Here is a 27,858-nt window from a genome sequence, read left to right as displayed (position 1 = left end):
TTGAAACAGACAGTTTGATGAATTTAATGCATTGAAAATTATATTTTTCATATTTTTCTATTATTTTTCTATTATTTGTCTATTATTTTTCTATTAGTTCATTTATTATCATGCTATTATGAAAGATTGGGCATGAGAAACTGAAGTTTAATCCTAGTATGCCCACAAGAATGATAAATGTTTGCATGAGCCAGACATTATTACACGGATTTGCACTGATGCTTAAAAACGGTTGGCACAATGGAAGACAGGATGGTCAGGAAACTGAACAGCTCCCTGTTTGCCAAAATCAGCTTCAGGCTGGTTGAGTGTGGGCAGATGGCAGCTTGGAGCATTCTACAGTCACTAAGGCAAGTGCTTTCTCTAAAGATAGATGGTTGGGGGTAGATGTTTTAAATAAGAAAGCTCTCATTTAGGCAGGAAAGTGAGGGTCTATGCTTTTAGAAGTGTTAGGGTAGTTGAATGATGGACTGATTTGAAAATCTGCTTCTATTGTGAGTCTTAGCACCTGAAAATCAGTCCGTTGTCTAACAGCAATGAAAAAATATTCTTCTGAATGGAGTTTGGTGAATCCAAGTTAAAGCTTCCTCGAGTTTCTAACAGAGAAAAGGCAATGACAACAGAAAGAGATTCATATATACAGAATTAGCTGTCAAAAATTAAATGCCTAAGTTTGAGGTAATCAACCTTGACCTCCTCTGGAGCCCCTGGGGGAGAACAGGAGCATTCAAAGAATCATAAGATCATCTTATCATAAGACATCAGAAGACTTGCCATTTTAAGATGCTTATTGATGTCCATTTATTAAAAATGTGTGAAGATGGTGGATTTGGATTTGCTGTATCAGTTGTAAACGTCTATACTGTAGGTGGGTAAATCTCCCCCAGGTTGCCCCAAACAAACCATTTCTGAACTGAAAGTGGAGAAAATAGTAGGGTAATCAGAATTAAATTATGCATAAATAACGAGAGATGCATACTGTGACACACAGGGTTTAGATCCCAGTTTTTATTGGCAGCAGGTTCTTAGTTTAGTCACCAATGAACTGCTGGACAAAAGGGCTGCAGTGAGAGTGAAGCCAAGTCCCACTGGATAGTGCATGTGTCCTTCCCCTGAGCAAAAACTTGCAGGGGACGGAACAATCTGCAAGCCTTCAGTGGAGGAAAGTCATGTTTCTTAAGTTAACTAAAACTTGACTGAACAAAGTACAGTAAAGCATATTATATAGAACAACCCGGTACTGACCTAGGTGGTTTAGTAGGGATTTTCTGTCCCTACCATCTGGTGAAGACTGAAATATCATCCATAAAACCCCTGTGACAAAAAAATAGGGGGGAAAAATATATGCAAAGATTCAGGTGCAATAACTTACCAAGTTGTGCATAAAGTGAACGTGTGGGTCCTGCAGTAATTGAGATTTATACCTTCACAGTAACTGCATCTTCCACAGCACGAGGTGCTCGCTGCCCTGCACTGGCAGTGCCCGGTGATGTGGTTGGTGTCAGGGAGGATGGACAACGGGGCCAAGCATCAGCTTCATCCTTCAGTTCAGAGTTCAGGCTTAGAGAAGATGAATCCCAGTGGAATCTTAAGGGAAAATATCACTCATACAGCATGCACCCGAAGTGCAGGACCTGCTTCTTGCAGGGATTGTTTTAAAGCTTCAGGGTATAATAGAGACTTGTACCATGCCAGAAGAATTAGCCTGTGGACTGGTAACACGAGGTCATGACTGCCACAGGAGATAAGCTGAGGGTAGGTATTTAGTTCAAGACTGGTAGGTAAACAGTGTGCATTTAAGCCATTAAAAATGAAACATAATCTTGAATACATCACCCAACCCATTAGTATGCTAGACAGTGGTGTGGTGTAAAAAGAGGCTGCAAAAACAAGCTGAGACTAGTTTAAGTCCTATGTAAGTAATAGGGATGTGTCAGTATACATTTAGGAAGGCTCGGGGGAGGTGTTAATGAAAGTGTGATCAAACTCAAATGAACTGGGAGTGAGTTGGCAGCCACTAAAGAGCTGCCCTATTTCACTTCTGTGTTCTAGAGGTGCTCCCGGGTTCCTGTGTACCCTCCGTGCTGGGGTGCCTTGTTAAATCCATGCTGGGGGAGCTCATTAGCTCCATCCTGGGGTAGCTCATTAGCTCCATCCTGGGGTAGCTCATTAGCAGTGCCCTCTGCCCCATCTCTTGCAGGGTGGCATGAGGCAGGATCTGACCTTAGGGGAAAGGACCATAAAGCCAGTTGATAGCAGAGACAAGTACTGGTTTCGGGTTTGTAGGGTGGTTGGCAGGAAGTAAAGAGGTCAAAATTACACATTTTTCCATCTGTAAACACTGGGGAGATTTTCTAGGGAAAGAATTGGTTTGTATCCTTTGGTTTTTGTACGGGACCTCTGTATCAGCTGAATTTCCCTTAATACACCCCAAAAGACAAAGCGCATGTTTTTACCAGGTTAAGAGTAAAGAAAAGAAACTTTAAAACACTCGCTCATGCATTGGAAGGATAATTAAGGTGAAGTAATGCTCTTATTTATCATTGGGTATCCATAAAGCACTTTTCAATCAAACAGCAGTGAAGGAGCTCAGTGTTGCTATTGCTTATGGCACTGTTGCTTCTGTGTTCTGCCTTCAAAAGCACCCCTGCTCCTGAAGAAAAGATACCCGATCGGACCAGGACTGTGTTGTTACCCGTGGTGGTCTTTTACAAGCAAAGCCTTGTTTTGCCCAGGAGAACAGTTTATTTCTGAGCTGTTCAGATAAAGATGTCTTCAGGGGTTGTTAAACAAATAAACTAGGCTGAGTTGCTATAAACTTAACTGTTTTCTCTGGAGTAATGTAAAGGCAAAATGAAGGCAGTGAAGAGTAATCCTGCTCTGGAGTATTTGAACAATTATCCTAGCATGTGTATGTTGTTAGGAGCTATGTGGGTATGCTGTGCAACGGCTGGAGTCACTGCCCAGCTGCGGTTGTGCTGGCAAACGCAGGAATGGATGGCGAGAAAGAGTTTCCTCTCCAGAGCCTTCGTTTATTTCAAAAGTACATCATTAACCAAGACTGCATGATCATAATATTATTTTAAGGGCGGAACTGAAGTCTATTTTTAGTTCTATCCTTAGGAAAAAAACCCAAATATATATATATATATAATTATAGTATGCAAGGATGCATTTCATGCTGTAAAATCATTGAATAGCAGCAGAAACACTGCTATTTGAGATTTTATTTTTTCAGTTCGGAACTTCTTGTCTTCCCAATCCCCCCTCCAGCAATCAAATGCAATCCCGTCGTAAATCTCAACTTGAATTTCCAAAGTATCCTTTTCCTTTGCTGCAGCTGAGGTTCAAAAATCATGTTGAATCTTTTATGACTTCCTACATTCTAAAGACATATTATACTATAGATATAATGTGCTCTCTGGTGCAGCATTTATTCCATTATTCCAGGATCCTGCCTCCACCTGAAATGGAAGGTAGATGCATTTTCAGAAGCTGAAACTCAACTTCTGCACTGCATAAACAAAATATTCCAGGGGAGGATTTATTTTCATTTGTTATTGATGCCATTTTCTTATGCACTCCTGGCTCTGATTCAATTTGCTAATCACAGGCTGTCAGAACATCAATAATTTGTGAGAAAAAAACAATGCAAACCAAGCTAGATCACTGCATATATTTTTAAACGGTATTATTGCTGTAGCAGTTGTGTAGTTATGGTTGAAATGGCACATTCATTATAACCCCCTATTTTGAGTTCCGCATAAAATTACTTTGGGGCTGAAATTTCTCCTGCCTGGCTAAAGCCTGGAAAAATGAATTCCCTTCAATTGAAAGTGACAAAAAAGCTGCTGTACCCCAAAGTGAGGAAAGTAAGACCAAAATTATGGTCTTTGCTTGAACAAGACAGCAAGAGCAACTTTATACCTCAACTTAACTTCAGGCAGGTCATACATTAAGGTTAGAATGAAAGTGCTCATAGCTATTCTTGTGGGTGTAAATCATGACCTAGAGTCTGTGCCAGGTGTACTAGGGTTTGTGCAAGAAGGTATTAAAGAACTGTCCTAGTTCCATGCTCTTTATTCCTGTTCTTTGAAACACTCACATTTTAAGTTACCAAGCTTTGAAAATTAGCAAGTACCAGCCTAAACATAGGAAATAATTATGACCAGAAGCCAACAGTCTTGTTTTCCACGGGCTATGAACAAAAACCCCTGAACAACCCCAGCCTCCAGATCTAACTTTCCAGACCACATTCTGAATCTTTTAACCATTGAAGAGAGTCTGTGGTACTGATCAGTCCAAGGACCTAAACCAATCTATGCCATTAAAGGAGGCAGTTCGAGGACTGGGATATTTCTGCTGAAATAAAATGTCATTGCCATCAGCTTCTGGGATTGGGACAGGGCTGTACCCTCAGTGATGTTTTACGTTACAGGATGTGTTTCCTCCTTCTCTTGGAAGCCAGATGTTTGGTGATGCACGCGGTTGTGACATGCATCTCTTGCTTTCTGGGCCAGGCTGAGAAAACCTAGCAAAGAACAGAAATTGATTAAAATAATTGAAGTTTCTTGAAGTTTAAAATTTCCTCAGGTTTTTTTTTCTGGTAAAATAATCCCATAGCATCTTCCACGATGCGTGCCATGGGAGGAAGGGCAGTTATCCAAGAACGCCTACACAGATGATACCCAAGGGGTGAGTCCTAGGAATGCCAGCAAGAGGTTTTGCACTGCTTTCTATGGATACAGAGGTGTAACAGAGGTAATGAGTAACCCAGAATACTCAGTGCCCCTGGAAATCAAGGTTGTCATTTTTTGTTACCTAAAAGTGCACATGAACTCGAAAATATTTGACTGAAGTTTTTTGTGTATCACAAGTATTTCCAATTTTCCACTTGGGACAGCTACATTACTTTCTTTTCACAAAAAAAACTTTGAGATATACAAAGGGAAAAATCACTGGTAAGAGAACATTTGGATTATTGAGCAAAAACCACAACAATAAGCCAGAAAAACTGTTCTTTCAGACTTACTTAATTTGATAGATTTCTGACAAGGCTTTCTCTACAGCTGTAAATTAGGCTTTGTGCTCCATATTTAAGGTGCATATCTTTTTTCTTTAGAATAGAAAATCGCACGTGTTTTGTTATAAATAGGCTGTATAGTTGAGGGGAAGTTGGAAAGCGGTGCAGCAGTGCCATCCCCTCCTGGCACAATGTGGTCTCCAGAGGAGATGACCCACTGATGCCAGAGTATAGTGTAATACCTAGGCATAAAGAAAGCAGAGTTCATATTGCTCTGGGAAATACTACCCTGGATTTCTGTGTTTGTGGATTGTTGCTGTTGCTGTTGTTGCTATTATTATTCTTATTTTGAAATGTACCAAATAAAGGGTTTATTTCCTAGCAATAAATACATAATAATGTGGATGCCTCATTCCTGGCAGTGCTCAAGGCCAGGTTGGACACAGGGGCTTGAAGCAATCTGGTGCAGTGCAAGGTGTCCCTGCCCATGGCAGGAAGTTGGAACTGGATGAGCTTTAAGGTCCCTTCCAACCCAAACCATTCTGTGATGTGAGTCTATGAAAAACAGTGGTTTACTGTATATTTAAATAAATACAGCATATGCTGCATGCATTTATAGAAGGTGCAAGCTGTGTGTGACTTGGCAGGAGTGGGCTCAGCAATTTTCAGTCGCTGTATTTAGTTGCAGGCGTTCCCTAAGTGTTGCTTGCTGCACATCCCAAGATGAATCTGGCCACTTCTCTTCTGGTCCAAGAAGAGTAGTTTTCCCCAGTGTCTACAAAAATTGACCCACCCTGCTAAGCCCCAGGCCCACTTCCTGGAGTAAACTCCAGGAAGCAGAGGACCGTACTGAGGTAACTGCTGTCCTTCGGAGGACACAACCAGAGGGGTTCCTTAGAAAGGTGCTAAAGGAGGAGACATCACTCTTTTGGTCTTATGAAGGAGAAAAACTTTCCCGTGTGACAATTTTGATCTTTCTTGGCTGCAGGAAACGTGCAACCCACAGTGCTGGTAAGAGGAAGGGCAGCCAGAAGGACCTGAGACCCCCAGATCTGTGGATACACCACGAGGAGATGGAAATGAAGAACATCGAGAAGCCAGCAGGCTCTGACCCTGCAGGAAGGGACTCACCAATGCAGAGCTGCCAGGACATCACCCCTGTCAGCCACAGCCAGTCGGAAACGCAACTGGGAAGCAAGAGCACCACGCAGCCTGGTGAGGGGCTCCGGAGGCAGGAAGGGTAGAAAGTGGTTGGGCAGCACTTGTAGACTGGGTGAAATTAGGATCATAGAATCACAGACTCTTTGGGTTGGAAGGAATCTTTAAAGGTCATCTAGTCCCACCCCATCCTGTGTACTCCAATTTGGTTTATTCTTGATCACCAACATATCACCCTTCTTTAAATTGATATTGGTGGTTAGTGGCCTTAGCCCAACACGTGGAGTTTCTAACAGAGGGATAAACCTGGCAAGATCCAGGAGGAGACTGGAAAAATTAAAAGCTATGGGTGCCAGGAGAGACGTTCAGGAGTGATTTTTGCTGTGGTTTCAGGCTAGGGGGAATCCCATTGGTTTTTATTTTTAATCTGTTCTAACGTCTTAAGTTCAAGAATTAAACTGAAAGTCAAGTGTTATTAAATTTGCATACCGTGCTAATTAAAACAGGGAGGAAAAAGGGGACATAGAGAAAAAAGTGGGAGAAGGGGGAGAGCATGACTAACAAGAAGGTCAGGAGCTGAATTTGGGCCAGGGAGACTGAGAAAACTTACAGATATGAAGAAGGAAATTCTGCAAGAAAAATGTGGTTTCAGGGAAGTTTCCTCCTCCTTTTTTGAACCTTGGTGCACACAGCACATCACAGGTTTCACTTTAGCTGATAACATTTTTTCCATCATGATGATAGAGAATCCTGCTGGTGACACGCACAGAGAGGGATGGGGGGCAAAACACAGCACAGAAGTTGAAAACAGAAACGTATTTGTCTTGAGTTCATCATCTGTGGAAGGCAGAGTGAAGTCATTCCAGAATACTGGTTGGGGCTGTAAGTAATGAAGGTGCCTTTTCTCTGATGTTTTTATCTATCTCTTTTCCATACCACCTATATTCACAAGGAAAGAAAAGTTGAAAAGAAACAGTTTTCAAATTTCTAAATGGATCTCATTTTCTGACATCGTGATTTGGGCTGATACTTCGCTATTTATGAAGATAATTGTGGCAATGATTTCCATTTTTCTTAATACAAAGGTCCTTGTTGTATTAAAGGAAAAGCATAACCAGAAGATTCCCTCTGCCTAAACAGATACCACTGATGACAAGGAGAGCTTATCCAGGGCCCAGAAAGATCAATACAAGAGCTCCATCGATTGCAATACACTTGCAATCGAGTGCATAGCAGGAAGTCATCACAGCATATGAGCAAGTTAATGACAAAGGCTGGGCTAGATATTTTATGTGTAAATGCCTTGGACCATAAATAAATGCCTTTATGTTTCTTCCCATCTGAAACACTGGCTTTTCACTAGCAATTAGCTCTTTGAATGGCCATCAATAGAAGACTTGGCATTTTACTCCTGCAATTCAGAGAAGAATGATTTGGGAGAAAAAAAAAACAAAACCAGAAAACAAAACAAGTAGTCAAAAAAAAAGAGGCAAATTATTTTTTTGTTGTTTTTTTTTTTTAAGGAGTATGTGTTTGCTTGGGTACATCAGAGCTGAATACTTTGTGTGAATATTAAGCATAACTGTATGACATTATTAAACTAACCAGTTATCAGGTTCATATAGGGTATGAACATGAACATATATGTTGTTCATACATATGGAAGACAAAAATACAGCTTTTACTCTTGCAAATTACTCCACCTAACACCTAGTTCCAAACACACTTTCTTTCTGACAAGTGTATTCTCTATAATTTTTTAATACTTAAAGTATTCTATACTGATGCGACTAAGTTAGAGCATCCTTATTTCAATACTTAAACAGAATATCTAATTTATACAGGTACTGGAAGAGTTGATTTGGACACTAGGCAGTGCAACTCAGTTCTCTGATCTAGGTGTGCTAGCTGTGATCCAGGACCAAATAAAGGGCAGATCCAGGCACATCATTCATGTGCCCTGGTTTCTGTAAAAAACTAAAATGCACAGTTTGGAAAAGACACCATGAATTAGTGAACAGTCAGAACATGGGACTCCATGGCATCTCACAAGTAAGGTCGTTTACATGCTTCAGATGTATCTGAAAGACCTGTTCTTTGCTGCAGGGTTTTTTACGTACCCGAATTTACACGGCCTTTTCTGGTCTTCATACTTGAAATTTTGAAGAAGGTTGTAACTGGGAAGCTGTAAGAAAATGTCTTATTTTTAGCAAGAGAATGGGGTATTCAAGATAATTTTGGAGACAAAGAAAAAAGGGAGATGATATCTTTATTCTCTTACAGAAAAATATAAGCAATAATTCTATTCAGATAAGGCAGCCAGAATAGTCTGTGCGGCTCTTTGCAGGTGGTGCCTAATGATGGGTTAAAATAACCGAATTCTCAAAAAAAAAGGAAAAAACAACAAAAAAACAACAGCCTGTTTATCTTTCTGCTAGAAATAGGGTGAAGAGAAACATTCATTTACAGCTTTTTCAGCTGAGCTATTGTGTTGTTTTCCTGTAGGTCCTGAGACAGAAGATGTTGGAAGCAGCATGTCCACGTTGGAGCGCTCGCTTGCTGCCCGCAGAGCCACCCGTGCCAAGCTCATGATCCCCATGGAGTCACAACCAAACAACCCTTGTGAGTTCCGGAACCTTCCCCCAGCCCCATTCTGCACCCCGCAAGCTGTGCTCACCCATCTGAAGACCTCATACAGTCTTTCAAATATGATCTAGTTATGCCTCATAAAGTTAAATAGCATTAGCAATGTTTTCATCATCCTAAAAAAAAAAAAAAAAAAAGTTGAGAAATATATAAAAGGCCTGGAAGCTTGCCAGAGCTTCCAACACATCGGTGGAAAAACTATAAAGAGAATTCCTGAATCATATTTCTGCTAGACTCAGCCTTGGCTAAGCCTAAACAGCCATTGTTCCTGTTTTACCAGGAGGATAGTGATGGATGGATCCCTTTGTATCCCTACTATAAAACTTTAAAAACAGGGGTAAAAGTTTAAAGCTGACAGAGCAGAAGGCTTTGGAATACATAGACATGAATTGTGATATTATTATTATTACTATTATCATGTTAGGATTGTTATTCCTACTGCTATTACTATTTCCATTACTATCATTATTATTGTTATTATCAATAATTATAATCAGTTGGACATTATTGCAATTTTTGCTACATTCTTGTTTGTCTCAACTAGCTGCCCACACACTATATACTTTTATAATATGGAGCAGCTCTCTTACAAAACCAAATAAATTAGGAAAAAAGACGGTTTTGATAGGTGTTAAATTTTAGTGGCCACAGAGCATTTATCATTGAACAAATTACATAGATTATGTGAATCTTTTTCAACGCAGCAAAGTGCAGGACAAAAACAAGAAGGCTGGAGAGCATTAGGTAGGTTCTCCCATCATGCAGACCTTACTTACTGAATATCTGATATGAGCTTGTTTCACATCTGAGCACAGAAATGATATAAGTGAGACCCCACATGCACTAGCATGCACTCATCAAGTTCCCCACGGAGTATGAGGCTTTGGGTCTCCACCTTTCCTCTGAGCAGCCCTGGGATCAGTGTCTCCATAGCTCTCAGCTTTGAGCTGGAAGTTCTACCTTTGACCTCACAAAATAGATCTGATCAAAAATCCTCAGAAATCGGTACATTTGTGTGAATAGTCTGGGTTAAGAAAAATGAAGATATACTGATAGAAATCCATTTCACCACAGGTTTTCTCTCTAGCCCTGATGGTTAAATGTAAGTGCCTATTTGTAGGTTTGTGGAAGAGCACATCAGAAATGATATATTGAAAAAAAATAATAGTAGAGGGAACTGAATGAAGGAGAGGGAATAACCTACCGTGGCTTTGCTTAGGAAATTGCTTACTAGGAGATAGTTTGGTTCCCTTAATTGGTGTTTGCCAGGGGTGCATTTCAGGTCGTGCTGCTCAGCTCCAGTACCCAGGTGCCCAGGGAGAGAATGAATTCCAGTTCTGCACACCTTGGGCTGGACGTATCACTGCATTTCAGCCTCCACACTCTTCATGATGTGGAAGACAGGCCTGTGGGATGAGGCAAAGAAACCTCTTACGCTACCTGGCCATGTCCTGGGACATATTCCCACTAATTTCACAGTCAGACAATTTGCCCTTTTTTCAGTGGGGTTCCCCCTGGGTTGAAGGGGCAGCAGCAGTCCAAGAAAATGAATAGACTTGGAGTGGTGTAAGCAAAATCAGAAACAAATCAATCTTAATTACAATGGGTCAATAGCAGTGTTAGTTAAGTCCAGTCAACAAAAAGCTGCTCCATGGCTTGTAGCTAAAAATGCTCTTACACATATTTAGATCTTTCAGTCAAATGATGCATTTTGGGGAAGGATCTTTTCTTTTTATTTATATTTACAACAGGATCGATCTAACTTACAGTGGCAGCATATTATGATTGTTTGCAAATAATTAAACTCTGATTTATGAAAGTCTTATTTGTGCAGGCTGGGTTATGCTGAATATGGTTGGTTTTTTTTTCCCAGAAGATAAAACTGAGGCTTTGTCAGATTAGATGCTTTAATTAATTTCTCTCTGTTTGCCTGGTGCTGAAATTGTCAGCAGTGAGTGATTAAATAGATTAAAGAAGCTACAGTGTAATTCTGAAGTAAAAAATGCATATTTTTAATTGTTAAATACCAAATCTGGAAGTACTCATGCTTGTTTCAATAATCATTATTTGCAGACTTTGAGAACAAATACACTCCATACTGTGCTTTTGCTTACTGAAGTGAAAGGAGCATAAACCAGATAAATTTGATGAGGTTTTAGCGAAATCTTTGACAGCTCTAATGCAACTGAAATACAGGGAGTCACAAATACCAAGGCTGTTGTACAGAGAGGAAAAGACATCAGGGATGAGGAGCACCTCAAGCTTCCCACTGCCAGTCCTTCCCTTCCCTACTGTTTAGTTGATCCCTGCCCAACACACTGTCCTTCTGAGGGTCAGCTCCCTTCTCTGGCATTTCAAAGCGAAGGTACATATCTCCAATCCCTAAGTCCTTGCACAGAGGGTGGTATAAAAGTGGTGGCACCAAATTAATGATAAATTTTGGTACAAGAAAATAAAAGAAAATGGGAAAAGTCCATTTCTAATGTTGGTGGTGGGATTATGCAATACTGCAGGTGCAGAAGCACATGCTTTTTGGTACACTGCGGCAGTCAAAGCATCTTAATAAACTATTCATAGAGACTGGTTGGATTTGATGATCTTAAATGTCTTTTCCAACCTAGTTTATTCTATGATTTAATGAAAATTAATTGAGAAGGCCTTTGCAGGTATCACATTCAAGCATTTTACCCTGTTTTCTGTCTGTAATCTTTACTTATGAAAGATGAAAATGAAATTCTCACAGAGCAAATCAGTTTGGAAAGAGATTTCAGCTATGTTTTGAGGGGAGGTATTTTTTTCTGTTTATCCCCCTCCTTAAAATGACAGAAAATCGCAATTCTTTTTCTCGAGGAAATATGAACATGTCGACTCAGTTGCTTTGGGAGCCTCTGGGGTGTTGAATACAATTCAAACTGTCCTACTTTGTCATTCCTGTAAGCTGTTCTTGGGTGCTGCTTTCTTACATGATACAGTACATTTTAAATGCAGACCAGTGTTCAGGGAGCTCCATGATTTGGTCAGGGAATTTCTGTTTTCGGTGTCTTAGTGTATCAATATTAAGTGCAAATTCAATTGCTGACAGGCTATGACAGAACAGATTTGTTGTCATATCTGCCTGAATCGCAAAGATATATTGAAAATGTTTGATGTTAGCTTTACTCTGGCTTCTCTGCAATAGAGTACTGCAATGAATAGTAATCCTGTCTTATGTTAAAAATGAAAGTGCTAGGTACCTACACGCTAAAAACAAATGAAGGAATGGACTTGGAAAAGCAAGCTGTTCTTTAATATGATTCAATAAAAAGTGATATTTGTCACTGTAGCAGCAATGCTATAAATATTGTCAATAAAAATGTCTTACACAGACAAAATGAAATGCCCGAATAGTAGAAATTCTCTTCTACAAGTGGATTGACTGAACCCAGACAACTCAAATCACCCACGTTAACGTTTGTTCATGAGTTTTCTTCATCGCTTGCCCATTACTTCTGTGAGCGCAGCATCCTCTTGCTGAAAGCCCAGCTCTTAAATACACCCTTGGCACCATGTTTGCTTCCTGTGTGACCTTGAGCAGGTAGCCCAGTTTGCCACCCTCTGCGATGGGTATAGTAGGAGCTAGAAGTAATTGTAATGACTATCTTAAAGTGTACAGCACTGTTTGTAATTCATGTGTGAAAGATGCTAGATAAGACAAACCTTATCACCAATGAGCCAGGCAACTCTGTGCATTGTTTAGCTGGAAAAAAAAAAAACTTCAATGGGAGTTTCAATAACTCCCAAAAGAGGCAAAGAAATTTATGATTCTCACAACATTATTATCACCCACTCTTCAAGCGATGATGGTTGAAAATGGGGGAGATGACTCACAGAAAAGCCTGGATTTATCAAACTGCGATCCCAGTTTTCAAACCAAAGTGTTTCATTTAAATTCAACACAACTCACCTTCAGTTTCGGACTTCTAGCTTGTACCTTTCATCCCTCTTCCATATAGGCTGGGACATTCCTAAAGGGGGGAATGATGCATGGGCAGCCTCATGTGATGGGTAAACATGGGGGTCTTGTGCCACTGGGGACATCCTAAATCAGGCACACTGGTTGTGAAGCTGTTGGATGTAATAGAAGAGTCGCAGGAGCCCATGGTCCTCAGAACAGCAGGTGAAGGCAACAAGCTCTCCTAAGGCATCAGAAATGGCACGAGGGACCTGTGCTTAGACAACTGAAACAAGCCCTTAAATTGCCTGGTCCATTCCTTCTCACTTACTTGTCTAAAGTGCTCCCCAAAATGTGGCCGGATGGCTGGAACACAGAGAAAAAGCTATTTAATTTTACAGGTAATTAATTGCAGGCTGCACTTGCAGTTCTGCAATATCTTCCAAATATTTCTGTATACAGAGGTAGCTTCTGTGGGCAGCAACTTGTTTTATACCGAGCATTTGGGTACTTTGTGGCTGTTTCTGGTTCCCTACTGACCCTCTAAATATTTTTTTTGTTTTCCTTTTCTGAAAGCACTCATTTAACCTCGCTCTCTTTCTTTCCTTTTAGCTGTGGTCAGTGCCATTCCGGTGCCAACACTAGAAAGTGCCCAGTACCCTGGAATCCTGCCATCCCCAACCTGTGGATACCCGCACCCACAATTCACCCTTCGTCCAGTGCCGTTCCCAACCCTCTCCATGGACAGGACCTTTGGACCAGGAAGAAGTCAGTGCAGTGCTTTTCTTCTTCTCTTTGCTATTAAAGTGCTTTGAAACAAGTTGCTTTCTATCATTGGAATGCATAAGCTCTAGCCAATGCAAATCATGCTGCTGTGCTTTTTGGGCGACACAATGAGTCCCGAGAGGCAGCCACAATAAGTCCATAAATCCCAAGTGGAGAAGAGGCAGCAACTGATATTCAGTCTGTACTGAACACCTTAGAAGTTAAAAATCACTGCCTCTCTAGTCCAAACTTGTCTTTTCTGCAGGTCTTTCAGTCATTTCACTGTACTTCATTTTCCTTCGCTTTATTCATAAGGATGCTCCAGAAAAATGCAGGCTCCAAAAGCTCTCCTCCATTCCAACGCTGAACCCAGTATCACTGCTCATTAAAATCACCCATGATAGCACTTGCACGACCTTTCCACAGAGTGTCTTACCAGGCTTAGCTGCCCTCAGTGCTGGAAACATTTTCTTTAATATCTAGCTAAAATATAAGCCAGTTGTTTCTTGATTCAGCTATAGCAGGCATTGAGAACAGTTTGTTTTCTTCCTTTAGCAGATCCTTTTATACATGTGAATACTGTTGTCTTCGCATCACTTGTCTCTTCCCTAGGCTGAGCTCCGTACTCATATTTACTCCTCTGGAGCTATAGATCTGTGGTTTGTGTGTTCCCATAACTATCCTCCACCTTACCGTGATCTGGGGAGAGATCATACTTGGAGACTCACCTTCCCAGTTTACTGGTAATACCCTGCCACACTGACAGCCATCTGCTCTTTGTTCAAGCCTAAGGAGTGTACACTGGCATATTATAGTCAGAGGGCTTGTGTTGTCTTACAGTCCTCCCTTAACTGTAGTGCGTATCGAGTCTGAATTATTGACAGGTTAACGTCAATCTGTTACACATACCTTTTCACATCACAGAGAATCCGTGCTGCTGGTCCATGGGGAGCTCTTCCTGAAATGACTGATTTCTTTTCCTGCTATCTGATTGTTGCTTTCCATCAGTTCTGACAGGTCTTGGGGGACAGGTGATTGAAATCCAGTGGTAGGATTGTAGGTAAAAACTGGGTTTGGGTGTATTGTGCGTAACTCTAATGCCACTCTATAATCCCTAAATTCAATGATTAAGAAGCTCTTCCCTGTGAGGGTGCTGAGGCGCTGGCACATTGTGCCCAGAGAAGCTGTGGCTGCCCCATCCCTGGCAGTGTTCAAGGCCAGGTTGGACACAGGGGCTTGGAGCAAGCTGCTCTGGTGGAAGGTGTCCCTGCCCATGGCAGGGTCCTGAAGATGGATGACCTTTAAGGTCCCTTCCAACCCAAACCATTCTATGAGCCTACGACTGCTGCTATTTTCAGTGTGGTTGTGGAGGTCTTGCCAAAGCTAGATGGCAATTTCTTTGGAGTGCCTCGCTGGCAGGTTTAGATCTGCTGCTTGAATTAATACCAAACCCACCACAAATGCCATGCACAAACAAAGCAGATTCACCTTCTTGCTTGGCAAACGTTAGATGTTGGGGAATAAAAGTGTCATTAACTACCCCGTGCCTGATCATGGAGATGGAAAAAGCAGAATTGAATTATTTGCTCAGCTATCGTCATCTTGACCTGTTCATAAAAGGACCTGAGCGTCTCCTGTCCCCACATCCAAAGTCCAGCTGCTGAAGTGAGGGAGGTTTTTACCGTTCTGCTGAAGTTTCAGGGATGGAGGCAGCTCTCCTTGTAAATACCACAGGGAGCGGTGGCTGGGACACGATTGCTTAGCAATGTGTTAGGCACAGCCCCCCGAATCACACATCCCCGGCACATCCAGCTTTCTGCCTGAACCACCCACTGGGTTTACGTGTGTAGAAGTCTGGAGGTGATATTTTCAAGAAGAGGAAATCCTCTTTGGATCCAGTGGCAGTTCCCGGGGGAAGGTCTGTATAGGGAAGTGTGGGTTTGACCACATCTTTCAAGCGCTGCACGCTTGAGAGTTTAACAGAAGATTGCTAATACACAAGAGGTTTCTGCAAGAAGCTTGAGTACAAAACAGCTTTAATTATTCAGAAGGCCTGATGGGCCTTGAGAAAGCTCAAGCAGTGAAGATTTCAGATAATTTGGGCAGTTTCCCATGAAATAATTCAAAATCAGTAGACAGCCTTGTTTGGGTAATGGCTATTTCAGATCACTGAGGTCTGTGTAATCAAGGCTGCGTGGTATTTATAAATTATATAAGCCAGTTACTATGTGCAATGACAGCCTGTTAGAGGTATTGCAGTTGTGTTCTCTGGTGAAGGCTATTGAGTTTCAAAGCTCATGGAGCATACAAAACACCTCCAAATGAATATTCTCTTCCCTCACTGTGCCTTACATTTTCACCCTTATGGCAATGAAGTGAAGGCACAGACAAGGGCATGGAGATAGTGTTTGTTTTCTAGTGACACTTGACACTATCAGAACCATCCAAGCGGTTCCCTACGTTTACATAATGTCAGTGTTCATTACTTTTCAGTCCAAGAAGGGATGAAGGGATATAAAAGTGTATTTCTGAAACGGTGCCTGAAGCTTTCCAGAGCACCAGTGCCGTTGCTGCTGAATGCCAGCCATTCTGGAAGAGCGGTCAACCTCCAGCCCATCCGACTCGAAAGCATCTGCTTTGTTTATGGCTTGCCTCCCACTGCCTCCCCTCCCACCTCGCTGCAGCAGAAAATGAGGGTAGATCCACAAAATTCCTCTTAACTCTTTGTTTATTTTTGGCTGCTTTCTTAGTATGATCATGCTATTGAGAGCAACTAGCAGTTAAAGAGATTATAGAACCAATTCATACAGCTTTTTCTGGGTGTTTTACCCCTCAGTGAAAAATTCACATGATACTTGACCAATTACAGCTGTGTCTGAAAAAGAAATACTTAGCAATAATCCCTCTGAGGCAGACCCTACCTGTGGTGCTGCGTGACCGAGCACCCTATTGATCAAGATGTAGCAATCCTTGAATAAATCATACGCCATGCCATTAGTGAGGGTGATGCTTGGCATCCTGCCTCACAGGCAATGCTTGAACACTTTCTTCTGTTTCTGAAGGCTTTTTTCATTGACCCGAAGATTTGAGTGCTCGAACTTATCTTTAGGACAAATGTTCCACTGAAGAGGAAACTAAAAAAACAAGGCAAGGGGAGTCAGGCCCCAGCTAGAGATTGAACAATAAGCTGTCTTTCCTGTTTGACTACTGCTGCTGACCCAACCAGCCATAAAGTACAACGTTTTCCAGCCAGAAAATATCTCTGAGCCATAATAAAGTGACTGCTGTCCAGTCAGAAATGCTCCCCACAGCTGCTCTTCTCTTTCAGCCTTCTCCAGAGCCCAGTTGCACCCACTGTTCACAATGTTATCATGGCAGGTAGGAGGAGATGGTGACACGGCTAGTTTGTCATGACTTAGAGAATGAAGAAGATGCCCTTTTTTAACTCCACCATGACTACTAGAGGTGCTGAGCCACCACGGTCTCCAGTAGGAAAAGAAGAGAGCTGGAGGAAACCATCTCCCACCTGGCAGGTACTGAGGTGGCCCCATGCCTGTCCTGCCCCATCTCCATCCGCGCTCTGGTCAGCATAAGCAGGTTGTGTTCTGGTCCCAACCTGATCACTACCTTTACAAAAGGCAGAGTACTTGTCTTATGGGGAAACCTAAAGACCACAACTGGTCTAACAGCACCATGTTTAGAGGGAGCTATTCATCGAATCACAGAATCAACCAGGTTGGAAAAGACCTTGAAGATCATCAAGTCCAAGCTCTACCCCAGGACTGCCAAGTCTACCACTAAACCATGCCACTAAGGGCCTCATCTGTATGGGGTGTGAGCACTTCCAGGGATGGTGACTCCAGCACTGCCCTGGGCACCCTGTTCCAATGCCTGAGCACCCTTCGGGGAAGGAATTCTTCATCAGTGCATTGCCCTAATAATCCATGGGATGAAAACTTGGAGATGTCCAGAAAATACGGTGTGTTTTGTTGTTTTTTTTTAAATAAAGATACATTATTTACCAGTGTTAAAAGGAAAGGCTGAAAATTGTGTAACCCAGAACAATCAAATAACAATTACATTAATAGCTTGAGATAGCCATAGGAAAGGTTTATGGAACGGAGATAACTTTTTGTATCATTAATCTGTTAAAGTGAGATGCACTAAAGCAAACATTTTCTGAGCACATTTCCTCCTGGAGCTGGCTTTCTGTCAGCTCTGCACTGAGCTTATCCAGTTGGGAAGCTTAAATCCCTTCTACCATAGGAGCTGCATTATGGATTGAATGGAAATAGTATTTTTTATTCAACAGTCTGGTTTGGGTTTGCAACGTCTCACGGAAGTGCAGTAAGAGCTGTAATGGAGTTGTGGGTCCTGCCTAGCCCCTCACTTCCTTTGTTTTCCTTTAGGAACTGAATCAACAGCAGAGTAATTTGGTTTTCTTCAGTACATTATTTTTGGATGTAACCACCTGTCATTTAAAGGTGGTTCTGCCATTACGCCATGATTCAGCTTTAGATTAGCAATTTTTTAAGTTTTCCCCAAAGGCATTCTTTGGGATGTATCTGAAATTGCACAATAATAGTAACCTGACAATGAGCATGCTAAAGAAACCCATTCCTGCTTGTGCTACAATAACATCCCAGCAGGAATGAGGCCCTGATTTGTCAGCATCGCACAGGTATATAGTCTTGGTCACGTAATACTTACAACCTGTGTAAGTTCCAAAACACACAGGAAGTCATTAGATGCAGCATAAAATTCAGTCATTTTAAGTCCCATCTACCATCACATGCTTCAGATTGTTCTACCTCTTGTTTTCAATCCGTATTGATTTTTTCATTTCCACAGACTGCAAACAGATACAAATCCAAGTGTGAATATTTCCAATGCTACTTGTTAATAAAGATACACAATGTAAAAATACGTTCAGAGACTTAATTAAACTGTTTAAGAGCACTGTGCCAACTAACAATTATGCAAAAGCAAAAGGAAGATCAAAAGTGTTTGTATCAGATATCTATTCTTCTGCTTGGTGAGCAGTGTCCATGGCTACTGGAGTTCAAAGAAAGCTTGTTCTCAATGTTCCTTGCCTATAAAAAGAATGCAAGTAGGGCTTTATCCAAAGTTTTCCCGAAGGAATAAAACCCTAATTGGTTTTACTGGGCTTTAGAACACATCTTCATGTATAGCATATTATTATCTTTACTTGGCCAAAATATTTTACTAAATTCAAGAGCAGAAGATCACAATTGGAATGCAGCATGGTATTATCTGCTCCATCTTAAAGGCCATTTGGGAGTCTGCTTTCTGTAAAAGCAAACCAAAAAAAAAAAAAAGTAATAATTGGATCAGTAGAAATAATCAGAATTCCTGGGCAGTTCTGTTGAGGTGTATGTAGGCAAATATCTGGCTGCTAGGCAGGGAATTGAGGTAGGGAATGCAGGCAGCAGCAGCAATGTGCTCATCTTCATCCATCCTTCAAATAAACAATCTATCCTCTCTTCCTGCAGGGACTTGAGTGAACTGTAAATTGATGGTTCTCATTATGTCTGCAATCTGCAAGCATGCACATCTTGCTTTAGAAAAATGTCTTCTCAAGCATGAAGCACACCTTCATTAGACCACTTACCTTCAATATTTAAATCCCAGCACCAGCTTCTAATTTTAATAGAGTCATCACACCTTTCTCTTCAGTCATAGCTGGAGGATAACGTGAAATCTTTTGTATAATAATGGTTATGTAGGTCTCCAGCTTTTACAACTAAATCTTTAAGATAAAACATGTGCGTACTGTAATACAGTAATTTAATAGCCTTTTAATGCAGGGACCATTACACTGATGCTAGCTGGTAAAGCTGATAAAGCTTTGTTATCTGAGAGTACCGCTGTGGAAAATACCAAGAAGGCATCTGATGGCAAGTAGTATTAAGTGCCTGGTGAACTTCTTCCTCCAAACAGGTCAAGAGCCTTCCAAAAGAACTGTCCTTAAGGACACAATGAAAAATGCTGGGCTCCGTAGGACGTTCAGACTTCGATAGACATGTCGGAAGGCATTTTGAGGCTAAAAGCATAGACAAAAGGCTTTATTTTTGCTTTAGGCAAAAGCCTTGCTGAGGTTTTACTCCAGAAAACACTGTAACCTCAGATGTTTACTTCTTTGAGACTCACATACTGTTTTGCATCTCCCCTAAGAGAGAGTGAAGGGAGAGAAGAACCCAATGCCCATGGTAGCCTAGAGCAGAAACGCTGTGGCACCTTCTTGAAGGTGTGAGCAGTAAATAAGGGTAGAATGAGCCCAACTATTATGCCTGCTTTATTCTGTTACAAATAACCTCAGTACCTCTGGCTTCCTTAAGAAGAACTTTAGTCCTCAGAGAAAAGAGGGGTCTGCTGGGCAAGGAAGGAAATGGAAAACCAGGGCAACGGCATGGTAATGCAAAGAGCCTTAAAGTTAAAACAAGGAAAATGAGACACAGAAAAGCAAACTCTAACGGACTGTAGATGATTTTGACTTTGGTCTGATCCTGTAATTGGCTTTCTATCCATGGTGTTTGATTTGGCCAGGCCTCTCTGTGATATTGCTGCAGGAACAAGAAATGGGGCTGTGGAAATGAGGCAAAATCCTCATTTCCATTTTTCAAAATTGTTTCGCCTCTTAGTAGGTTGTAATTACTTCTATACTTTGACATTAATTATTATAAAATGCCTTGAGATTTGACTTGGCTGTGTAATTGCATGTTATTTACACAAAGAGTTCTGGTTGTTGCAGAAGGCTCTGAAAGAAACCAGATCCTCTGGAGCACTTTGGGTCCCAGCATAATGACTAATTCTGATAGCTATACATCATAAAGGTTGTTTTCTTCAATAAGAGGTTGAGCTTTTCCTAGATTTCTGTTTCATACCACAAGCTGCATGATTAGCTGTTGTGCTGTGAGCCATTCTGGCTGGCATAAATACTGCGGAGACTTTGGACAACACCGACATGCTCAAGTTAAATAGGCTCCTGTTGTGATCAATCTCTTCAGCATCCAGTTTGATTCTTTCCCCTCTTCTGCTTGCAGACAATGCCAGGCCCTTCAGGAACTTACATTGGACAGGTCTTGGAGCAATTTGCTCTAGTGGAAGGTGTCCCTGCCCATGGCAGGGGGTTGGAATTGAATGACATTTAAGCTCCTTCCAAAGCAAAGCATTCTATGATTCTGTGAACTTTCTCCAGTGCTGTTACTTAGGGCCATTGAGGAGGAGCTGGTAAAAGGGCCAGGAAAGGCCAGACCTGAAGGCCAAGATAGACTCAACAGCACTCGTGATGCAGTGGATGTGGAAAAGAATTGTAGAATCATAGAATCACAGAACCATAGAATGGCTCGTGTTTAAAGCAGGTAAGAGGTGGTGTTTCCAAATCAATTTGCCTTGTCTTCTCCTGCAGAAGGAACGAAACAGAAGTGGCAAGCCCTTTTCTGCGTCATGGGGAATCATAGAACCATGGAATCAGAGAATACCAAGTTGGAAGGGACCTCAAGGATCATTTGGCCCAACCTTTCTAGACAAAGCATGACCTAGACTTGATGCTCCAGCACCTTGTCCAGAGGAATCTTAACAGTGTGCAGTGCTGGGGAGTCACCGCTTCCCTGATGATCTTAAGGTCCTTTCCAACCCTAACTATTCTATGATTCTATGATTCTATGAAATCTGGGCAATGCCATCAGGGTGTGTGAGTGCTCATCCTGCTTCTTGTTGTCATCTTACCTCCCATCATCTTCACTGTACATCCTCCATAAGATACACTCTGTTTTTAGACTGCAAGATTAGAGGATTTTGCAAGCAATAGATTCAAGATAACTCTGTTCACGAATCACCTTTCTCTCCATTTATGGTGCTGTTGATGTTAGCAGTATGGACCATGCACATCCTGTAATTTATAGTTTGGGCACAACATGAGTTTCTTGAGGGCTGCAGAAACAAAGTGATTTTCTGTTTGTCTCAACTTCAGTTTTCTTTTGTTTTCCTTGTTTTTCTTCTGTTTTGTGGCATGGAAAGTCCATGACAGAGGCCGACACTGAAAGCTTCTTTTAAGAAACTCTGCAGAACATAAGGAACCTGCCTTTTATATTGGAAGGTTGACATGGAACATTTAAATCTCTGAAAAACTGACTGTGAATATAGGCTAATAAAACAGCAACCTACTGATTTGGCACACTAAATGTTACAGCCGTCTCAAGGAAAAACAATATTGGTGATTGGTTATGTAGAAATTGATTAAGTCCTTTCTTTTTGTCAAGCTTTTCTCCACCATGACTAGAACAAGACCGTGATGCTGAACATAATGAGTTTCCATAGTCACAGCTTGTTTCGATCCCCACATGTATTTATGTGTTTATTGATTTTTAATATTTGAAAGCACATAGAGATGAAAAGATAGACAGAAGGGGATAAAAATATGCTTGGGGTTTTATGCTTTGGGGTTTTTAAAGAAGATGTTTTGAGCCTCAGATGGCACACGGCCACTCTGAGGAACATCTGGTTTTAATTTATCTGCCAATAACTTTTGATGGAACTGTTTACACGTTTCCTGCACCTTCTTGGAGGATGGAGGCTAATGTTGTCCCTTCTGTTGGAAACGACCATAAAAGTGGGAAATGGGACATAAAATATGCATCAATAACAGTCCTTTGGGGGTTTTTTGACTGTTCTCTTGCAGCTGTTAGCGAAGGACCAGCACCACAGCAGCCGCCCTTGCTGCCGCAGACTCAGCCTGAGCACTCCAGCAATGAGGATGCCCCGAGCAGAACCATCCCCACCGCTTGCGTCCGCCCTACGCACCCTCTCCGCAGCTTCGCCAACCCCTTGCTACCTCCACCCATGAGTGCAATAGAACCGAAAGTCCCTTACACACCGCTTCTGTCTCAAACAGGTAAGAGTGACTGGGGGGAAAGTCTCCGGTACCACTTCCCTGAACCACTGACTTTGAATTCGTGAGAAAACAGAGAGCACGAGACAGTCCCATACCTTGAAGAAATATCTGTAAGTGCTGACAGAGGTGAAACAAGATGACCTTTAAGGTTCCACCCAACCCAAAGCAGCCTATGATTCTATGTATAGTTATCGTAGAATCATAGATTCATAGAATAGTTAGGGTTGGAAAGGACCTTAAGATCATCCAGTTCCAACCCCCCTGCCATGGGCAGGGACGCCTCACACTAAACCATGGCACCCAAGGCTCTGCCTAACCTGGCCTTGAACACTGCCAGGGATGGAGCATTCACAACCTCCCTGGGCAACCCATTCCAGTGCCTCATCACCCTCACAGGAAAGAATTTCCTCCTTATCTCCAATCTAAACTTCCCCTGTTTCAGTTTGAACCCGTTACCCCTTGTCCTGTCACTACAGTCCCTAATGAAGAGTCCCTCTCCAGCATCCCTATAGGCTCCCTTCAGATACTGGAAGGCTGCTATGAGGTCTCCATGCAGCTTCTCTTCTCCAGCCTCAACAGCCCCAACTTCCTCAGCCTGTCTTCATACAGGAGGTGCTCCAGCCCCTGATCATCCTCGTGGCCTCCTCTGGACTTGTTCCAACAGTTCCATGTCCTTTTTATGTTGAGGACACCAGAACTGCACACAATGCTCCAGGTGAGGTCTCACAAGAGCAGAGCAGAGGGGCAGGATCACCTCCTTCAACCTGCTGGTCACGCTCCTTTTGATGCAGCCCAGGATACGGTTGCTTTCTGGGCTGTGAGCTCACACTGAAGCCGGCTCATGTTCAGTTTCGCATCAACCAGTTACATAGAATCATCATAGAATTACATGATAGTAAGCAGGTACTTTATTCTGACAATCTGGAGTAAAAATTCAGGGCAAGGCAATAGCTTAAAATCAGAGTTAACAAGTAAGTGATAAAAATGAACTAAATGAGATGCCAAATTAATCACTTGGTCTTGTTTCCAGTCTCCTGTTACGCTGCAGTAACTTGAAACAGTGCCAAATGCTTGACTCTTGTTTCAAGGCTTGCCTTTTGGATAATGAAAGAACTATTTATGTATGCTGGAAAAGAACTGACTGCAACCCACTCCAGTGTGCAAACTGATCAAAAATTAAACAGCAAGCGTGCAAGGAACGGGAAGAAAATTACTATATGTTTCTTAAAAAGGCTTTCGAATAGTGACGGCGTTGAATGAGGCTGTGGGCTGGTGGTAGGGTTAGATTAAACAGTTGTAGTGAAACATTTGCTCATGGGTAGGGTCATGGCAGAGCAAGAGGGAATGGTGCTTTTCTAGCTGATTTCTGGGTTTGCTTCCAGAGCAGCACCATTTCTAGGGAGCTGTCTTTAAAATTCATTCTTGGATCCAGTGAGTGCAGCTGTGTGATGTACCTGGTATCTGCTTTGTCCATAAACTAGGTGCAGTGCTAGGACTGTTCTTCGTGTGAAGTGGTATAATAGGAGTAGTGCTACCTGCCTTAGTATCCCTAACCACTCGAGTTACTAAGAAGGGGAAAAAAACGGATCTGCATGCTGGTCTCCGATTTTAACTTCTGCTCTTTTAGCTTTGATAATCTCCAGTTTAGCTCAGAGAACCTTTGAGATTTCATTTTCACTCTTTTCTATTCTAATAGTGCTTTCTGAGCACAGCTTTCTCGCCATACAACATATGCTGGGTCGATGTTTTCAACAAGCAAGCTACCAAAACATCTCTGCATTTTTACTGGAAGCACCTGCTATCCATCAGCAAGTAATCCAGTTTCTGACAGCAGACAGAAGTAGATAAATCCTTATTTACTGGAGAACTGCTTTTGCCAAATAGCGTTGCTGAATTATTTTTTATATATAACAGAGCCTATTCATCTCTATGTAGTGCTACATTTTACTTTATGGGGATCCAGTTCTACCTGTCTTACTCTCATAAGCCTGATTACTTCAAAATGGCTATTTGCTCTCCAAGTCAACCAGAGTTTACCTTTTAACCATTATAACTGGGAGGTGTGGTAAAGAGAGAGGAAGTCACGGCGTGGTACTTATCTTCGTAAAGAATCCCATCATCCTGAAAAATAAAGCTGTCTTTTTTTTGAGCAAGTAATCTCAAGTAAGCAGATGCAGTGTTTCCTGCAGCAGCGTGTAGAACTTTGTTATTAGGTAAAATTGAGAACTGAAAGTTTATGGCACGATCTGCCATAAAGCAATGGAAATAAATAGAGTGAATGGTAAAGCAATGAAAAAACCTGTTTTTCCGAACCCTGTCACATAAACAAAAACATGTTGCTGGGTTTTATATGGCTTTCAAACGATTGTATTTATTATTACACTGAAACCACTATTTTCACTTTTTAGAAGTACTTGTAGCTTCATTTCTGATCTGCTTCTGGCTATTTTGTGGTGTTGGGAGCTACTTACTTCCCTCTATGTCTGGCTTCTGCTGCTTGTCTCAATGCACTTGTCCTCAGAGTCATTACCCAGACTGATGTCTCCTTTTGCCAAGTCCTTGTAGAATGTTTTCCTTCATAAATGTTAACTTCTCTTTGTTGCTCTGGGCAGTGAGTGGGGTGTGCAGAACTGATCCCGGTCCTGCAAAGGGTCCCTCAAAACTAGGTTGCTCTTCCAGCACCCGCTCCTGAATCCCACTCCTCTGGACTCCAGATCTCTCTTCTTTTCACTGAAAATGGGAGTGGAGACAAAAGGCATTGAGAAAGAGACGTGAAGAAAGAGCACTTCATTTCACCAGCAATTCTGAGTATTTAACACGACCCATGAGTATGGTATCTCAACCATCGTTAGGTAACCATGAAAGGGAGATCCTGAAGACATTTGGGTGCCGCATCCCTTGCAGTGTTCAAGGCCAGGATGGACAGGGATTGAAGAAACCTAGTCCAGGGGAAGGTGTCCCTCTCAATGTCAGGAGGTTGGAACTGGATGGTCTTTAAGGTCCCTTCCACCACAAACCATATGATGACTTTACAAAGTCTCTGATGCATTTCCCTATTTGAACAAACCTCCTAGAAAGATGACTGACACATCCCTGCACAGCCATTCCTCCCTATTCCCCTCTGGCAGAGCAAGGGCGGTCCAGCTGTCTGCAGCCCAAATGAGACAATTCCCTCATGGACCATCTCTGCTAATTATACCCTACTTAGGGACATCTCAGGTTTAAAAATCTCTTAGCAAATTCCCACATTGGAATAACTGTTACTTTCCTTAACCTGAGAGACAGAATTAATTAATTTGTCCTCATATTTTTCTTAAACTCCAGACATTATTACATGTCCTATGTAATAAAGTAATAGGGCGATAAGTAATGGACTCATTATCACTTAAGACAATTAAACTATTCTTTATTTTGCTATCCTACTTTTTAAAGTCATGTTATTCAGGTGTCTAATCCCTTCAGACAATGCAGAACTAGTGGAACGATACTGCAGAATTTAGAGGGGCAGGAAGCAGCAGAGAACCATAGAGATTGATAGAGAGATTTCCAGCAAAGACTTTAAAAAGCAGGAACCTGAAATTCAGTGGAGATTTCCCTTGAAATCCCTTCACTGCTGGTTTGCAGGCTCTTCTTCCTCCAGTCCTACGCATTTTATACCTCCTTTTAAAGAATAGCCTGTATGGAGATGCCAGGCAGCATCCTCTGGTCCTCAGCCAGGCCCATTGCCTGCCCCACAGCCAACCGCATGCAGAAGCTCCAGAGCTATTTGTGTATTTAGATTATAGTCCTGGAGCTAATATATAACACTGTCCCTCCTGCAATATTAGTATTTGGATCTTGCCCAGTGAATATATGAGCACAGGGCTTTTTCTTGCCTCTTTGATTGACCTGACGCTAAAAGGAAGTATCTCCTCTAATATTTTATCTATTCCCAATATCTCTGTAGTGGCATTGTAATTAGCTGTTAAACTCTATCATATGCTTCATAAAGAAGACATACAGAGATCATTATTCAGTTGTGGGAGATACTGCCATGAGGATATGAATAAATATTTAAAAGGCTGTTCTCCTGGTTTTGGGTCATGACATCAACCTAATCCAGAGCTAAATCTGACATTTTTCTTCTTTTCTTTTTTTTTCCTGTTGTTTTTTTTCTTCCTTGAGCCCAATAAATTTAGTTTTTTCACATTAAGCCCTTCCCGTTCATATTTTATAGGAGATCTCACTTTTTTCATCACTGCTTTGTGATCAGGTACTTGAGATTCCTAATACTTATTCTGAAGGCGTCAGAATCCAATCCCCACTGTGGCTGTACCTGCTCCCCTTTGCAAATCATACACATAGGCATATAAGTGATTTGACTTAGCCCCCTTTCAGGCTAAATAGAAAATGTTTGATGGAGTGTTGAGCTTACTGCGTTATAGATCTGACATAAATTCCACAAATGGACAGGAAAGACATTTTTTTTCCCCCTCACAAATGAAAATTCCTTTTAGGTCTTAATGATCAGCTGCACTTTAAATGAACCTGAATTAGGAGGTCATTTGTCTTCTGCAGAAGCAAGTGTGTGGAGATAGAAAATGCTGCCTGCGAAGTGGTGTGGTTTATATCATGTCACAGTTACAGAACTTCAGCCTTTTCAGGCTCTTTTCTGAAGCTGTAAAAGTGCTGCATGTTTTGGTTCTTCCCCAAAACAGTGTAGCTGGAAATCTAAATTGTCTAGGTCTAGGTCTTCCTAGAATCGCTCAGTGATACCCCAGAGCTAAAACCACTTTATTTTACAGCAAAACTGAACTTGATTTTCCTTCCTGCTGCTGAGCGGTAAGGTGTGGCCCAAACTGGCTCTAGGCAGGGATTGCAGGGGAAGGGCTGCACTGCAGGTGAAGTGCTCAAGATTTATTTCTTTGCTGCTTCGGGGGGGAAAAAAAAAAAAAAAAGAAAAAATAATATAAAAAATCCTATATTTTCAATGTTGGGTGTTTTGGGGAATAAAAGAGAAGAGTGAGATGAAGAAATCTGTCGGTAAACATCCCTGCGTAAATAGCAGTAGCTGAGTATTACCTGAACGTCAGCCCAAACCCTTCCTTACCCAGGCTGGCACACACACTGTTTTCATTACCAAATGGGATAAGAAAGCCTGGTAAGAAAATGAACTCCTTGAGGTGTTTCTATTATTATTATTATTATTTCTAAATCATTTGTAAGAAAAGGACCAGGTAAACAAGATAAGGCTGAAGGTCTGCCGAGCCTATGTTAAAGCCACAAGCTAACAGTCAAATAAATAAGGGATGAAATGAAGAGGAAAAAAGGGAATTTGGGTATTAAGCAGTGACTCCTGAGCCATAATAATCTCAAATAGCAAGGGTTTGGAGCCTCAGCAGTTGCTGAAATTACAGTGATCTTTAGAAGAGTGAATATGGA

The 27,858-nt window shown here is 41.7% G+C and overlaps 1 protein-coding gene across 1 annotated transcript in view; it reads left to right on the top strand.

Annotated features, from left to right (window-relative positions):
- The window catches only part of DCC (DCC netrin 1 receptor), a 602,355-nt gene that overhangs the window by 562,878 nt on the left and 11,619 nt on the right, over positions 1–27,858 (top strand). Inside the window, exons 24-27 of the mRNA XM_057405653.1 lie at positions 6,012–6,238; positions 8,687–8,803; positions 13,371–13,526; positions 22,225–22,437. Of these exons, the coding sequence (XP_057261636.1) occupies positions 6,012–6,238; positions 8,687–8,803; positions 13,371–13,526; positions 22,225–22,437 (713 nt within the window). The remainder of the gene's footprint in view (positions 1–6,011; positions 6,239–8,686; positions 8,804–13,370; positions 13,527–22,224; positions 22,438–27,858) is intronic.

Source organism: Pezoporus wallicus, unplaced genomic scaffold, assembly GCF_028554395.1.
Source record: "Pezoporus wallicus isolate ANWC-B61680 ecotype Strahan unplaced genomic scaffold, APGP_CSIRO_Pwel_v1 scaffold_13428, whole genome shotgun sequence".
NCBI lineage: Eukaryota > Metazoa > Chordata > Aves > Psittaciformes > Psittacidae > Pezoporus > Pezoporus wallicus.
The sequence above is the reverse complement of the archived record's forward strand: the minus strand, read 5'-3'. Positions and strand labels throughout refer to the sequence as shown.